This window comes from Sesamum indicum, linkage group LG1 (assembly GCF_026168435.1).
Source record: "Sesamum indicum cultivar Baizhima isolate 11 linkage group LG1, ASM2616843v1, whole genome shotgun sequence".
Taxonomy (NCBI): domain Eukaryota; kingdom Viridiplantae; phylum Streptophyta; class Magnoliopsida; order Lamiales; family Pedaliaceae; genus Sesamum; species Sesamum indicum.
Window position 1 is genome coordinate 23144888 of NC_142657.1, and position 15278 is coordinate 23160165.

Below are 15278 nucleotides of genomic sequence, written 5' to 3' on the forward strand. Positions count from 1 at the left end.
CGTGAAAATCTACACATACTTTTATAGTAGCCAAATACCCTTTACCAGTACAAAACAGATGCCATCACATGTGTGAGTCATACAAATATTGTCCTACTGAGAATCGCTTGCGCTTCAAATTGGGAACTTCCAAGACAACCATGCAAAGCATGGGAGGGTGTGGGACATGCATCAGAACATATAGTGGTGTGCATAAATGTGATGTTTATTTGCATTTCATGCCTAAATAACTCCCAAGTAACCTAAAGAGAACCTATTTACTTTCTGCCTCCGGCAAGTTACAACCAAATGTGGGCTCAGTCATGGAACCACGGAGATATACAACACCTGTGGATGTAGCTCAGACAGGGCTTCTCTTTCATTCAACCACCGTACAAAGAATTGAAAGAACACAAGGTATTGATCATATTTAAGGTACCTCAAAATCTGTACTTGTATTTACAGTCATGATCATGTAAACAATCAGTATCTTGGAAGTAGTCTTGAACTTTGAGAATTGCTTTCAGACGAGGAGAGGCACTGTAGAAAACTCTGAATCTGAATGTTCATGTTGCAAGAAGGTTCCACGAGAGGGTGACAGCGTTGTGTTTTCATTGAGGTAAAGGCTGGGTCTCCTGAAATCTGACACAGCAGCTGTGTTCCCTCTATGATCTGGCAGAGGTGAAGCAGTTCCTGTGGTGCTATAATCTGGACTGGAGCTACTGGCGGCACTGGCAGATTCTCTCTTTTCTCGTTCGGTCTCGTTAAGAAGAAAGTCCACCCATAGATCTGCGATTGACTGGAGAAAATATCCAGCAATAATTTGGAAATATCAGTGGGCGCAAGGAGGTGGGAGAACCCAGCAATGTGGCTCTCCCTGATAAGTGTCATGGCAACTAGCGAATAGTCATTAGTGATTACAGTTCTTGCTTGTGAGCACAGAAACACGCTTGTGAAATATTTACAGGAAGGCAGAAGATTTGTAATAGAAAGGATGATCATAAGCTCCTGGTTACGAGGCTTACAAGAAAGATGAAATATGTCACAATTACCCCTTGCAGAATACATGATGCGAGAAAAATGATCTGAATATCTTCAGGCAGCAAAGAAATTGCAGACAATAAATTGTTGCAAGCAAGACAGTTAATCTTAAGTGAGGAATGTACATGCATTAATATTTATTTCCGTCAGAGCAATGCACACCCAAAACATCCATACGCATATTCATTCACTTCCCACAACCCATTATTCACACGACCAAAGAACGCACAACAAAAAGGATGCATCTGAGCCATCTCTGACAGTATGAGGGGCTTGGCAAGAAAAGAGCCATTTCTGACAGCGGCACGAGTACCAGCTAGCTCGCAAAGAGAAGTGAAAGAAAAATACCTGGTTGTCAGATGCCATAGTCGTATGAGTTTCAGCTGAACCACCTCTCAAGATGCCTCCAACTAGTCGACCTGGAAGACCTAACACTCCCCGAACTACACCTTTCCCCGCCCCCTGTTGGGCAAGGCCTATCCTTTGCTTGTCTTCGTCAGAGAACCCCAGCATACGAACCATCAGATCAAGAACCTGAGGCAATTATTACTCCATAAACTAAGGCTACATATAAGGAAAAGTTGGTCTCTAACTATTTACCACACATTCATCAAACTATCAATTACTATTCTTTATTCCAATTATTTTCTCTAACTTCAGTTTTCTATTTGACAAGAAATACTCGTAGGAGGATTATGTGGAGTGAGACCCTGAAAACATTTCTTATTAGTCATAAGGGATAGCTAATCAGCTCCTAGGTGAAGCCTTTAGCAGTACAGAAAGCTAAGATACCTACGAAGTGTACTTACCTCTTTGCTGTGGTTTCTCTGGAAGTACGTCACCAATAATTTGATCACAATGCGCCTGCAAGCAGACCATTTATTACACTAGCGAATTGCTGATTCAAGGAAAGTGCACACAAATCGGCGTAAGATAGGATTGACAATATTTAAGCAACTTTAAACAGTGAAAAACGGTCATTTCGGTGACTAGTTTTTAGTGATAGAGCAGGTGTTCATACTGTAATCTAAGAAACTAACTCACTCTAGCTCCAAACAAAAGAAGAACTTCAGTTTGTCTAACCTGTCCACGAGAAAATCTGAGTCCACAGACATCCTGTTTAGCCTCGTCATGCTTTGCTCAAGAGCACGGCGCAGTTTTTCGTTGTCTTCCTCAAGTTTCTTAACTCTATTCTTTCCTTCAGCAAGCATCCGTTCAGCTTGTGACAGCTTCCCTAAAATTTCCTCCTTTTCCCTCTTTGATGCTTCTGCTTCTTGGTGCGCTTCCTGGAAGCATATGCAATGAATGACTATGAAATTAAAAAATGACTAAAACCTTGAATAAAAAAGACCTATATCTGGCATTGATCATCAGTCACGAAACCCATAAGATGTATATAAGCAAATGGGTGAGTGGCTTCATATAAAACATAGTATAAAGCTCAAATGTGCATGGACAGCTTCTTAAAAGGGGTAGAATCTGAAATATTGTCAACTATGTTGGTATAACTATGAGTTAACCATTTTGCAAGACAATCTTAACATGGTTCTTGGACTGCGTCAGGACAAGAATCAATTAAACCATCAAGGTGGTCAAGTTAAGAAATCAAACCTTCAACTGTTTGGAAAGTCTAGCCGATTCTTCTTTTGCAACTGATAATTCTTCGCAAAGGCGTTCCTGAAAATACAAATATCCATAAAAGATGAGCGGATATACTTCCTCTTTCTGATCTTCATTCAGCCATGAAGCAGTGTTTACCTTAGCTTCAATTTCCGCATAATACTGGCCAAGTGCAGTTTGCAGATTAAGAACTTCCATATTCTTGGCATCTATTGTAGTCATACAACCAGCCAATTTTCTATTGAGCTCATCTATAGTTTCTTTAGCCTTCTTAAGTTCATTGTTGTTGGACATTTTTATTTCTTCCTGACCTCCAATTGCCTGCTTAAGAGCTTTCTCCAGATGTGATATCTGAACTCTTTGATGTTCATTGATTTCTCGCAGATCATCAATGATCTTACTGTCCTCATCCATTTTCTCTGATTCTTCAGATTCCTGTGCATAAGGAATGTAGGTTATTTTAATTTAGGAGGCTAGGTTCTACAACGAAGATAGCGACACCAAAATGACAAAACAATTTCTCTGTGAATATTATAACATAACAGTTAAGATGGCTTATAAATACAAAAGAAAATGAAAGCAGAGACCTTTTCCAATAAATGCTGTTTGAGACGATTCAATTCTTGCAATGCTTTGTCCCGTTCTTTGCATGTTTCCTGTAAATCTTTCTCTAGCTTACGTAGAGATTGCTGCATTTCCTGGTTCTCTGCCAATGCCTGCAGAGATGCTACCTTTTAGATTAAAGAGCTTGTGGATGGGAGAGTTAAATATGCATATGAAAACAAGCGTCACAAGTGAGAATAACTGCTTAAGTATTTCTTCTCTGAACGGAATAAAAAAAAGAAGACATCAGACATGGAAAATACTGAAAAAGAATAGTGAAAAAGAGATTTTCACCAAACATCTAGAAAATCAAAACCTACCTCAACAGTGCTACTCGAATGCTTATTTGAAGGATCAAGATCACCAGGTATGTCTTTACGAACTGGAGAAGAATGAATTGCTTTTAAGGCAGCCTCAAATTCATCTTTTTCTTTCTACCATGAAAAAATGGTAAGGTACACGGTCCGTATGAAATATGCTTGTAAATGTGTACACATGCATAACTAAAACAAACAAAAACACATACACACACATGCAAGAGTTGGAGAAACACATATGAACACTTAACACTCCTTTTGAAAAGAAATGCTTTATATTCCATGGTAAGTCACTGACCTTAATGTTCCTATTTTCGTCCTCCAAAGTACTAATAACTTCTTTCAATCTCCCCACAGTGCCATCTGTTTCTTCCCTGTTTTTCCCCTGTAACTCCATTTGCAATTTCCCGATCTCTGATATCCTCTGATTTAGCTCATCATGTGTTTTGTGCATTTCATTTAACATCTTAAAAGCACAAAAACCAAAAGTGAGTCTAATTACTATGTATAAAGCAAACAGGAAGATTTTCAATGGTATTTTTTCAATTAAGGCAGATTTGTTGGATGCATACTAGTGCGATATCATATAACCCAAAAATGTGCTATATTGACCACAAACTTATTTCCAATTTAACACAATGTTTATGATTTCAATAGATCAGCTAAGAAAAGCTACCTGTGGAATCATACTAAATAAGTGAGATAATTTATCCCCTTTTTGGTATATGATGCAGCATGGGCAGAAACTAGTGAACAGAACAAAAAGAATTCTACCACAGTATCCTGACATAGGGAGACATGGCTTTTATACATCATACATCAAAATGGTTTCACGCATTTGAAGTATTAATCATGTAAAGCACTCTCAAACAAATTCTAATATATTAATTTATTAAACTACATAAAGTGGCACCAAAGGCCATGTTAGTCATCGAGAATAGCAAGAACAACTAAAAATACTCACTTTATTGTTGTCATCCTTTAGTGAGCTCAACTCTCGCTGCAATAATCCATTCAACTTCTGCTCCTCTAAAAATTGAATAAATGAGTCAACCACAATATTCAAAGGAGCATAGCACTTAAGATGAATCTTCAATGCATAAATTTTTACCTTGTAACCTTATCTGTGTACTTGCTGATTTGCTACGTTCTTTATCAAGTTCGACTGCCATTTGCTTCATTTGTGCTTCATGAGTTGCTTGCATCGCTGCATGGGATCTGCTTTTGTCTTCAATTGTATCTGAGAGCTCCTATAAGGCAACAAAATAGCTTCACCAAGTTCACTCACTCACAGGACAAAAATAGGAAGATCTGTAAAGTCTATAAAGTCCAAACAAAAATTACGTAGAATGTGAAGTAAATTGCTACTAATCCCTATTAAGGACTAAGACTTCTCCAAATGGAAAGGAACGTATCTCTTACATTTGAATTGGCTAAAGACGTTCCATTGTTTAACCCATCATATTTGGGTACACCATTGGTGAATGAGCTTCCAGAAGTACGGATTCTTGTTGCAGCTTTATTGTGCCGATTGGGTGAAATATCACCCGTCCCCTGAATAAGTTCTAGATGAGATCATCCAATAACTAATAGAAAAGGTAAAACTTTCTTAGTGAAATTTGAATTGAAACAAAATTATTACAAGCTCAGTAACAAAACGAAGTAATTTTGACATAATAGTTAGTTCATATTCTGTAGAGTCAATGACCTAGCATTATTAATCGCTAGTAATTCATAATTTCAGTTAATCACCAACTTCCACTCACACTTTCTTCTCATCAATGCATCACTTAACTCTCTTTAAGCCACGTCTGCCACGGCAATCAAGTATATCATCCAAAATAATCTTAGGTGGTATTTACATTAGGCTATTAGGTTGAATAAGACAAATACTACAAGTTATCCCATGTTTGCTTTACCATATGAGGGCCGGGCTTATGGCCAAAGCCCGGGCCTATTTACTGTTTTTGCTACATAAATCAACCCACCACTTGAGGTGGATTAAATGACATGGCTGAGAAACCCAATCGGACAAGTTTTTTATGTCCAATTACCTTGTACCCTCCTTCTTTCCCACGTTTTCCTCCCTCCCACCAACCTCCCCCGTGCCGCCGCTAACAGACAATCTTCTCCCCCACCCACCCCACACCGTATTTTCCTCCAGCCACTGCTGCCCGACAATCTTCTTCCTCCCACCAACCTCCCTTGCGCTGCGGCAAACTGCCCCTCTTTCCTCCTAGTGCTCCCCCCCCCCCCCCCAAAAGAAGATCTCTTGTTTTCTTCCTTCCCCAATTGACCTGTGGTTATTCACTTGGTTGGGCTGCAATCTTGAAATGGTTTGTGAGTTTTTAATGGAAGGTCTCTTCTTACAATCAAACAATCAAGAAAAAAAAAAGAACAGAGCCCTGGTTTCTTCGAAGAAGACGAGAATAAACCCATTTAATTCATAGATGTTTTATTTTTCTTCCATTAATATGAAATAAGGGTAAATAAGTAAACTACCACTTATCATACATATTATCAAATGAAGTAAACATGAGATTGTGTTTAATCTCCTGTAACCCAAATAACTCATAGCCAAAGTAAATGGCTCCTTCAAAATAACACTCCTCGTAAATGGCTACCAAGAGATTCCAGGCATCAAGTGTATATGGCCACAAAAAAGGTAGATCCAGAAAGATTTATCTCCTCAACAGACAAGTTCAAATCAATCTTTTTATTATATTCAAATATTATGCGTAAAATCATAAAACTGTACATTCTGGCAAAATGCATTAAGAGCAGTTTCCACCAGTTTCGCTAATCATGACCACCTACCTTGGGAACAGTTTTAAAAGCACTAAGAGCAGCATTTGTAGTAAGAAGATTTTGCTTCAATGAGCCATTTTCTTCAGTCAACCTTGAAATCTGATCCTGCCATTAAAACCATAAAAATAAAAAAAAATTGCATAAGAGGCAGACAATTTAAATTTCATAGCAAAAACACAGGAACTCTATGAATCATGTAAATCATGAAATATGAGTTGGTTTTCTACCACAAGGGACCAAATTATTAATTTTATACTCCAACTGCAGATGGTAAATTATGATCCAAGTGAGAAAAGCTGACAGAAACACATCAGCCTGCTAGGTAAGAAAATGGATCCACTAAAAACCCTAGGTATCACAACAAAATCATCTAAGAAAAGCAAATGTTCAACCGACTTCAGCCGGTTTAAGTAGAGTACATCAGATATAGTGGAGAACATGGATGTTCATGCTACATATGCTAATGTTGGACTTGTTCACATCTACAAGTAATATTGTTCAAATGCAAGAGTAATTGAGCAACCCAGTTGTCCTGCTCTCTGAATTTCAACTTCTAAAAGCTTCTAACATAATGCCATTGGAATCTTAACCAATAAACATTTGTTCAGTATAGTTTCGTCATCTTTATTCCTTTCTTATTTTCCTTTTTTGTCCTTAAAAAGACTGGAAATCAAGATTAACAAGATATTGATGCCACGTGAGAATGCCAAGGGTATAGGCATCTTTCAACGGAAAAGACCAAAAACAGCTTCAAGTAATCAAAAGTAGAAAGTGCCCAACTGAAGATACTATCCAAATAAATGCATGCAAAGCATCACTGACATAGCAGTATTCAGTATTGTCCATAGTTCATACTACTATTTTTTACCTATACACATTACAGAAGCAGAAAGCATTTGAGAGCAACAATAAAATAGAAAATCAGGATAGGTAAAGAGAAAGCAAAATTTTACTTGGGAAAAATATTAGATCAGAAGCTGGAACTAAGGGTCAGGAAAATGATGGTACCTCTTTTTCCTTCAATAAAGCTGCATAATTAACTGATAGTGCCTTTATTTCAGCCTCAGATTCCTGAAGTCTCTTAATCTGAGTTTTGTATTGTTCAATCTGCCATACAAAAGAAATATTAGGACACCCGATCATTCATTAACTAGCACTAAAAGTGGAGGAGAAAAATATTCCACCAAACAGATGTGACTATATAATGACTAAGATCTTTCACTCGTTTTCACCAGAATGCATTCCTTGCATTTTAGCGAAAAATCTGTCATCCTTTGCATATTTTTAAAGTACAGAATCTTATTCAGAATATTATAACATGCCTTTTTCAAAATAACTCGTTCTAAAATAGGTAATCCATCCTCAGAAACAAAACTAAACATGCTTTAACTCAAACACAGCCAAGCCTGAACATACGTCTGCCATTGCCGCAATTTCGATAATACTGCAGAAACCATAGTCAATATCGAAGGTTGCCAGTGCCGCTACCACCAACACCGACACAAGGTTCACTAACAACCACTATAACAGCAGAAGTCCAAAACAGATGACAGTAAAACTTAAAATCAATACATCGCATTGGATTCACAAGCACCTCCTATAACAAGGATTTCTTATTGGCGGAGATATCAGTCAATTTAAGATGATTAAAATATGCAATTTCATCTCTTCTCAGTTTAACAGAAACATTACAACCAGGCAGAAAAAGCAATCCATAGTAAGATCAACTGGATAACACAACAATTTCCTAAATACCTCATGATTCAAAGAAGAATCAAAACCATTGCCGATTGGCGAATGCGTCCGCGTACTCGAACGAGTAAAATTGCGAGAAGTTCTCCGCTCCGAGACTGAATTTCCATTGTCAAATTGATCGCGCGGGGGAGAAGTATAGATCGATAGCTCTTCGTCGTCCTCGTCGTGGACGTCGAGTGCGATTTTACTCAGACTTTCCTTTAAATTAGCTACCGAATTCCACATCGGCATAGCGATTTACGCGCCAAAATCTCTTTCTCTACACTTCCTTCTCTCCAAAAAGAATTTGAATGTGATTTTGGGAAAAAAAATGGGGAGAATTAAAGGGAATACGATGAGAGTCAATCGAATTGCATTTTGGTTATGGGGTTTTAATGCTACGGTAGATCTGAGGGAGAAATGATGAAAAAAGAAAAATAGGTTTTTCTTACCTGGCAAACTCGGGATTCGTCGGATGATGTAATAAATGGTAAACTGGGCCTCTTTCTTGCTTCTCAACTCAAGGGCATCTATTGGACTTCTCATGGTATGGGCTTCAATAGGAAATAAATGGGTTTCAATTAAATTGATTATGGCATTTTTGCACTGCTATAAGCCCATTTGACTCTTGTTTTATAATATCTATGGGCTCCCGTAGGCGGCCCATAGATCAATCTCTCTTTAAAAGCGCAGTAGGGTTGCTAACACGGTAACACCAACGCCCATTCTATCGTTACACTCTCTCTCTCTCACACACACACACTCTGATGCACACTTCATCTTCTGTTTACACTCTGAGAGTTTTTCAGCTCATTTCTGAAAGTTTTTTGAAAAGATGTGAAGGATTTGCGATGAAGACGAACAAGTAAATTGCGATTGCAGCATTCACTGCTGCAAGGTGAAATAATTGCTATTTTCGGTTCGTATTCACTGAGCAAAACTTCATGTGAAGAAGGAATATTTTTTGCATAGTTTATTTCAGCTGTAAGTGAATAGAAATCGAAGGACCTATGGACGAGAGGCGAAATATTCAGTGCCGATTCGGCCAAGTTTACCTTCGGAAATTGAATCTTTTGTACTTGAATGTTGATCGCCGATCCGGAGGATTCATTCCGGTTAGGTTCTCCAAAATTTTCAAACAATTTCATGTGTTTCCAAATATTATTTTTTTCCTTTTAAAATTTTTGAGGAAACCAAGGCGAAGGTCCCAGCGGAGGGGAAGGACTCTATATCGAGCCCTCTCTAACACTTGAAAGTAAATGCCTTCGAAGAACAATGATTGGCCGAATAAAAGAACGCTTCATATTGTTCAAGTTTTGGTGCGTTTCGAACCCCTCGGCTATATGTCAATTTTACAATGCTAAGGACCACAATGAGTTATATACAAAATTTGGAAGATCCCAAACCGGATGAGTCTACTTTCTTTGACCTAACAATTCAAGACTGAAATCAGTTGATGTGATTTTTGAAGGCTGAACATTGAAATTTAGGGTACCGAAATAATAGTAGCATACAGAATCGACTCATGCCATATCCTTTTTAATGAAAAAGATCTACCAGAAATATGGGAGTGTGAGAATACAATTAGATAAAAGCTTATCAAAGCCTGAACAAATCGATTTTAATGGAATTATTGATTTAGTAATTTAGGCAAAATTTTATGTAGATAGGTATGTGTAGGGCGTGTCACTTATTAATTTTTGAATAAATACATTTTTAGTGCTAATAACTCATGAATTTGAATTCACATCCATCTTCTTAATGAAAAAGAGGGTCCTAGGTTCAACCCAAAATTTTCTCCTATGCCGGACCCTCTTTGCATTATAACCCTCAGTTTAAAAATAAAAGAAAAATCAACACATTTAATCTTTTCAATATATTGATGTTAATAAATTTAATTTTGTAACTATGCATTAAATAAATTTAATCATGTGTTTAAATATATCCAATACATTTACCCTTTGTGATACTAATAAAATACTAAAATATATTTTTTTAAGGGTAAATTACAACAATCTCCTTTAAGATTTGTTATAATTATAAATATTTCTTGTTGTTTGAAAAATTACAAAGTCTTCCCTGATGTTTGAAGAAATTATGTAATTCTTGAATGGGGATATAAAGTTGACAACTTTGGCTATACTATATTTTTTTACAAAAAAATTAAAAACTTATAAAAAAAAATCAAACAGAATGGATAAAAAAATTTTAAAAATTATAAAAAAAAATTATCCACTTAATCCAAAAAAATCAAAAAAAATTTCAAAATAAATAAAATTATAATTTTTAACCACGATGACATTTTGTCAGGTCACCATAAAAAATAGATGGAAACATAACGAATTAAGCTAATTGTTAGATGATCATCAAAATTAATGAAGTATTAGTAATTTTTCAATCAACGAAAAAGTATTTATTATCATGCAAAACCTTAAGGAGGTCATTTTAATTTACTCCCTTTTTTTTTTTTTTTAATTCAACAATCACAAAATTTTCATCTTTCTCGTTCCTCCCTAAATTCCTCTCTTTATGTCATAATTGAAGCCCATTTTGTATTATTCAATCTCGGCGGACCATTGTTCCAAGTTCCAACAGCACGCTTCCATTTCTTTTGCCCCAAATGTTTGGAGAAATCATCGAGTCATGAATCCGAAGTTTTATCCCCCCCTCTGCAACATGCGCACAATTTTTTTTTGATAAATTAGGCCATCAATATAGTTTAGATGCCAGAGCCCACTAATTAACGTCATATAAAAATGGTCTTTATATGTTTATTTAATGGGATTTATGATCGTTTACAAGAAATTCAGGCATTTTTAGAAGTTGAAAAAAATGGGAAAATTTGGATGGTCAAAGGAATTTTTACTGCTTGTATAAAACAAAAGCATGACAATAGTTTAAACTTTGTACAATTAAACAAAAATTCGTGAACACACGCTCTCAATCGCCGAGAGTCTCAGGACTAACAGTGTCTTTTTAAGAAAATTACAGATGTAAATTTGTTGATTAAATTTTTTAACATCAATACAATTAAAGGAGTAAATATGTTAATTCAAAAAAAAAAAGAAAAAAAGAAGACTAAAACGGCCACAACAGTTTAAAATTATAAATACAGGACTAAAAAATGAATTTCGCTTAGTAATTTACTCCAGCTTCCTGTCAGTCAACACACAACCCAAGGGGAACACGGATGTTGCATTTTGGGGTGCAATTCCGCTAGAAAAAACTGTTGCAGAAGAAACAGATACTTAAACAAATCTGTTTTCACCACAAACCATGGAGCAACCTCAAAATCAGACTGGCTAATAGATAATGCCATCTGGTTTCTTCATGGAAAGATCGTATTCGTAACCCTCCTTTGCCCAACAAATCCAATGAACGCTGGTCTGAGGCAACAGGAATGCTGTTTTACCAAAATTGCAAGTGGAGATCTTGGGTTTTCTTCTTGTTCCATGTCAACAGGGTCAAACCTTTAGCCTCGTTCAGTTTCAGTTCCCAGAACCAAATTAACCATACTAAGAGATAACTCCAATTTCCAGACGGGCTAGACAAACGCATTTCAACATACAGCCTTCGAAACACGGATTAAAGTCATTTGGGCTTCACGAGGTAGGATGCCCAAATCTCATCTGCCGGGGGTGGTGGTTGAACCCAGTGCCCTGGTATACGGCTGCATTTGAATTCTATGTATTAACATAGGATTAAGGCAGATTTTTTACTGGGATCATGATAAAGGAACAGACAATCAGTAAAGGATGCATCCTTACTAAATTACTACAGAAAAGGAGGAAACAGAAAATAATTTGCATATATAAGGCACCAAAACAATGATTTCTAGAGACTAACTACGTTAAATTGGTATCAGGAAAAAGTGTTCACATACCTTCCTCCAGGTCTTATATATGCATCCCATGTTCGTCTCACCTACGATTAAAGGAAAAAGTCACAGTAGAGCAGCATAAACTTCTAGCACTTCAAAAATTAAAATGTCGTAAATAGATTCACTAGCTTTCAAGATGCAACAAACAAAAATAAGGAGTCATTCTTAGTCTAAGTAAAAGGACTAAACTTTCCGACTAATTGAGCTCATGCATATAATTGACTCAGCTTGTATCCTGTCAAGAACCACAATTGCTATATGGAGAACAACAAGCAAAGCAAGACAAAATGTAAGGAGCCTTTACCATGGATCTCATGGTAGCCAGATGAGATCTGCAAATGATGACAGGAAAAAGTACAACAAAGCATAAGCTAAACCAAATACGCTTAGAGAAATTACCTCAATTAGTGTGCCCATATCAGTATTGCTGCCATGATAGTAATGGTAAAATTCCATAGGTAAATTTGCAACAGAATTGTACACACTGCTAGAACCAGGTCCATTTGTGTCAACTTTTCGAAATTCTTTAGGGGCAACCACATTTGAAACTCTTTCATTTGCAGTCTCATTTTCCTGATCTTGACTTTCCCTATATCCACTATTATTAAGGCCTGGTTCTTCCATGTCTGGTGCATGACTCTGGATGTGTTTTCTTGATTCCTCAGCAGTAGCAATAGCATCTTTGGCAGCATCTGGGAATGCTGCAGCCATTGTTTGGCGCTCCTCTTCCTCAACGGCAGCTCTAACTCGTTCGAGAAACTTGTCATCCTCTTCTGGAAGGAAATGACCTGCATGGTAACATCAATTAGATTAAGTAAGCTCTACGCACCAGTTGCACAAAATGCTGAACACTTGCAGAACTGATGGCTCGTTCCCTTCAGTCCAGATAGAGCTACTAGAAAGTTGACAAGAAGCCTACAAGTCCACTCTATAACAAAGATTATGGAAGTAATATCTCATCCAAATATAAATATATCACCTTGTCTTTTCAATTTCTGTATTCTGAAGGAGCGTAATTCCTGCAGCTTTTCAACAATCAACACCAGCTCGAGCTGAAATTAGAAGATTGTGTGGTTATGATTCAGAAACTTGAGAAACAAACAGAACAAGGAAAAATAGATTATGCAGCACAGCAACTCCAGCAACATGGCATTTTGTGCCTGTTTATTGTGCTTCCTTGCGCAGTTAATGTATTATGCAAAAAGTGCATCAGAGTAATTAACTTCAGTTTTGGTACTACATATTCAAAGTTAATAAGGAGAATGAAATAAAACATTTCAAGAAAGAGTATCAAGTTGAAAAGATATCTGAGATGTAGGAAGCAATGTCATGAAATGCAAAAGCAATTTCCGACGACTCAGATAGTTTTGAATGCTATAAAGCATAAGCAACAAAAAGTAATGCTCTGCATAAGCTCACACCTCAGCTTCCAGTCTTTTCTTCTCCTCTTTTGCCTTGAGCTTTGCTATTTCGTTCATCTTTTCTACCTGCAAAATCATAATTCCTGTTCAATAAGCCAAGGGATAAGAGGCACTATCAACAATTGCCCAAAATGAAGTTCTCTGCTGTAAAGCATTTTGCATGCATGCAGATAAAAACCCAACAAACTTGAGAAAAACAAAGTTTGTGCCTCATACAACAGAGAGAAAGAACAAGTCTGTAAACTAATAAAATAATTTGAAAGCCATAAAAAAGAAGTTATATGGAGGCATAAAAGACCATATGTCCCATCTGTCAGTTATGTTTATGGAAAAATTGTCTATTTCATGATGATCACATTTGACTCCAAAGTTGTATTAATGCACTCAAAATACGTAGAGAGTTCATGAAAGGAGACAAGGTCCATATAGAAAACAGAAAAAGTATTTTCGCGAGGTCTGTACCTTGCGCTGTGCAATGTCTTTGGCGATCTCCCTGGCCCTCCATTCATCAGCTTCTTTATCTATTTGATCAAATTGCTCACGCTCCTAGAAGGATGAAAATAAATGGCCCAATCACAAACCTTAATTTACATGGAAAAGATACTAGTATGCAAAAAAGTATAGAAGAGAGTCTAGTTTAGTGTCTACCCTGGATAAGTTCTCAGCTATTCGCTTTCTCTTCCTTCTTCGCCAAAGTTTATTTCTTTTATACTTCTGCATTTTATCAGCTAACCTCTTTGCAGCTGATTTTTCCTCCCACGGACTATTTTCATCTGTGATGACTCTGAACGGCTCCAGCTGAAATCTAAGTTTGGACATTATTGCATTTGCAACGTTCAAAGACATAGATTCTTGGAATTCAACTTCGATCTGATTGTCCTTCATAAACTTAGAGAACCTATCCTTTGACATGTCACCATGCTCTTTATCTTCATCTTCGTCAGTTGCTTCCCTTTCTTTCATCCAAATCAACATTTCCAACTCTTTTTGCCTGTTCGATGTAATGCCAATCAAAACCAATTAAGATAGCAACTCTGATTGAAAAATCAGTTCTCGAACACCATTTATGTAATCAAGCTTTCAGTTTCCTGTTAGATGGACCAACATGTGAGAAGTAAAATGCTGTGTTTTGAAGGTGAAAAATGCAGAACAACTGGGAAAGGAGGAATCAAATTTTCATGCATTTTCCACTTCAAAAACCTTCAGTTTCATCCCTCCATTCACGGCGTGCATTGTATCTGGAAAACTTTCTACAAGATTCTTTAGATTGATTTCAACAAGCAAATTACATGTTCGTTCCACAGAGAAGGAGAAATACCCGAGTCACTCAAAATTAATGAGGAGACGAATTGAACTTAAAGCAAAAAAATCATACTTTTGTGACATAGCTTGCCAAATTTTAAATCTAGTACTGAGCCCGACCCAATTATCTAAGCACCAATACAATAAAATATCAAATTAATCGAACTCTACTTCGTTAGGATCAATTAAAGCTCGACATTGATTCTTGTACAGCCGAACTAAAGTGGAATTCAAACTCCATAAAGCTCCAGATGACTTGCACATTTCTTTTGCTATATTACTTCTGCACTACAAAACGGCAAACCTTCAAAACGTAATTACGAATGCAAGATTATCGCTTAAAATCACTTACATTGCTTTAGCGAGGTTTATAGTATCGTAAAGCTCCTTAAGCCGGCTGCGTACATTTCCGGCAGTCCAGAAGCTGGTAGACGGAGGTGGCAAAGGCGGCAGCGGCGGCGGTGCCCAAGACGGAGGGCCCGAATTAAACGGGGCCAAACCCATCGGATTCATCGGTTCAGTCCATTTTTCATCCGATATCTAATATTAAAAGATTAAAGAGTTGCTCTTTTT

General features: G+C 37.0%; 2 protein-coding genes, 1 long non-coding RNA gene and 1 other non-coding gene across 5 annotated transcripts; 2 read left to right on the top strand and 2 right to left on the bottom strand.

The window, feature by feature from the left end:
* The first annotated feature begins 254 nt into the window (after positions 1–254).
* Positions 255–1027, top strand: LOC148789544 (uncharacterized). Its single transcript, XR_016065203.1, has 2 exons — positions 255–396; positions 507–1027. It is a non-coding gene; the product is annotated as an uncharacterized LOC148789544 (long non-coding RNA).
* Positions 382–8538, bottom strand: LOC105173113 (golgin candidate 4). The gene is given in 16 exon segments (XM_011094772.3): positions 382–511; positions 513–778; positions 1369–1554; positions 1830–1884; positions 2104–2306; positions 2632–2697; positions 2779–3075; positions 3228–3356; positions 3564–3677; positions 3859–4026; positions 4525–4589; positions 4672–4810; positions 4983–5114; positions 6378–6473; positions 7377–7475; positions 8124–8538. Coding segments are annotated over 16 exon segments (2295 nt in total). The 5' UTR covers positions 8355–8538; the 3' UTR covers positions 382–462.
* Positions 8539–9298: 760 nt separating this feature from the next.
* On the top strand, positions 9299–9451 carry LOC148789545 (small nucleolar RNA snoR145). The gene has a single exon (XR_016062655.1). It is a non-coding gene; the product is annotated as a small nucleolar RNA snoR145 (small nucleolar RNA).
* Positions 9452–11220: 1769 nt separating this feature from the next.
* Positions 11221–15241, bottom strand: LOC105173128 (U11/U12 small nuclear ribonucleoprotein). 2 transcript variants are annotated; one of them, XM_011094799.3, is made up of 8 exons: positions 15058–15241; positions 14052–14394; positions 13866–13949; positions 13404–13469; positions 12962–13034; positions 12382–12770; positions 11986–12026; positions 11221–11820 (listed from the first exon to the last, which is right to left on the bottom strand). In XM_011094799.3, exons 1-8 carry the CDS (start codon positions 15216–15218, stop codon positions 11793–11795), a joined length of 1185 nt encoding a protein of 394 aa, XP_011093101.2. In that variant the 5' UTR covers positions 15219–15241; the 3' UTR covers positions 11221–11792. The 2 variants fall into 2 exon arrangements, with proteins under 2 accessions (XP_011093101.2, XP_011093094.2); XM_011094792.3 differs by having other exon boundaries at positions 11221–11772; positions 15058–15240.
* Between the last annotated feature and the right edge of the window lie 37 nt (positions 15242–15278).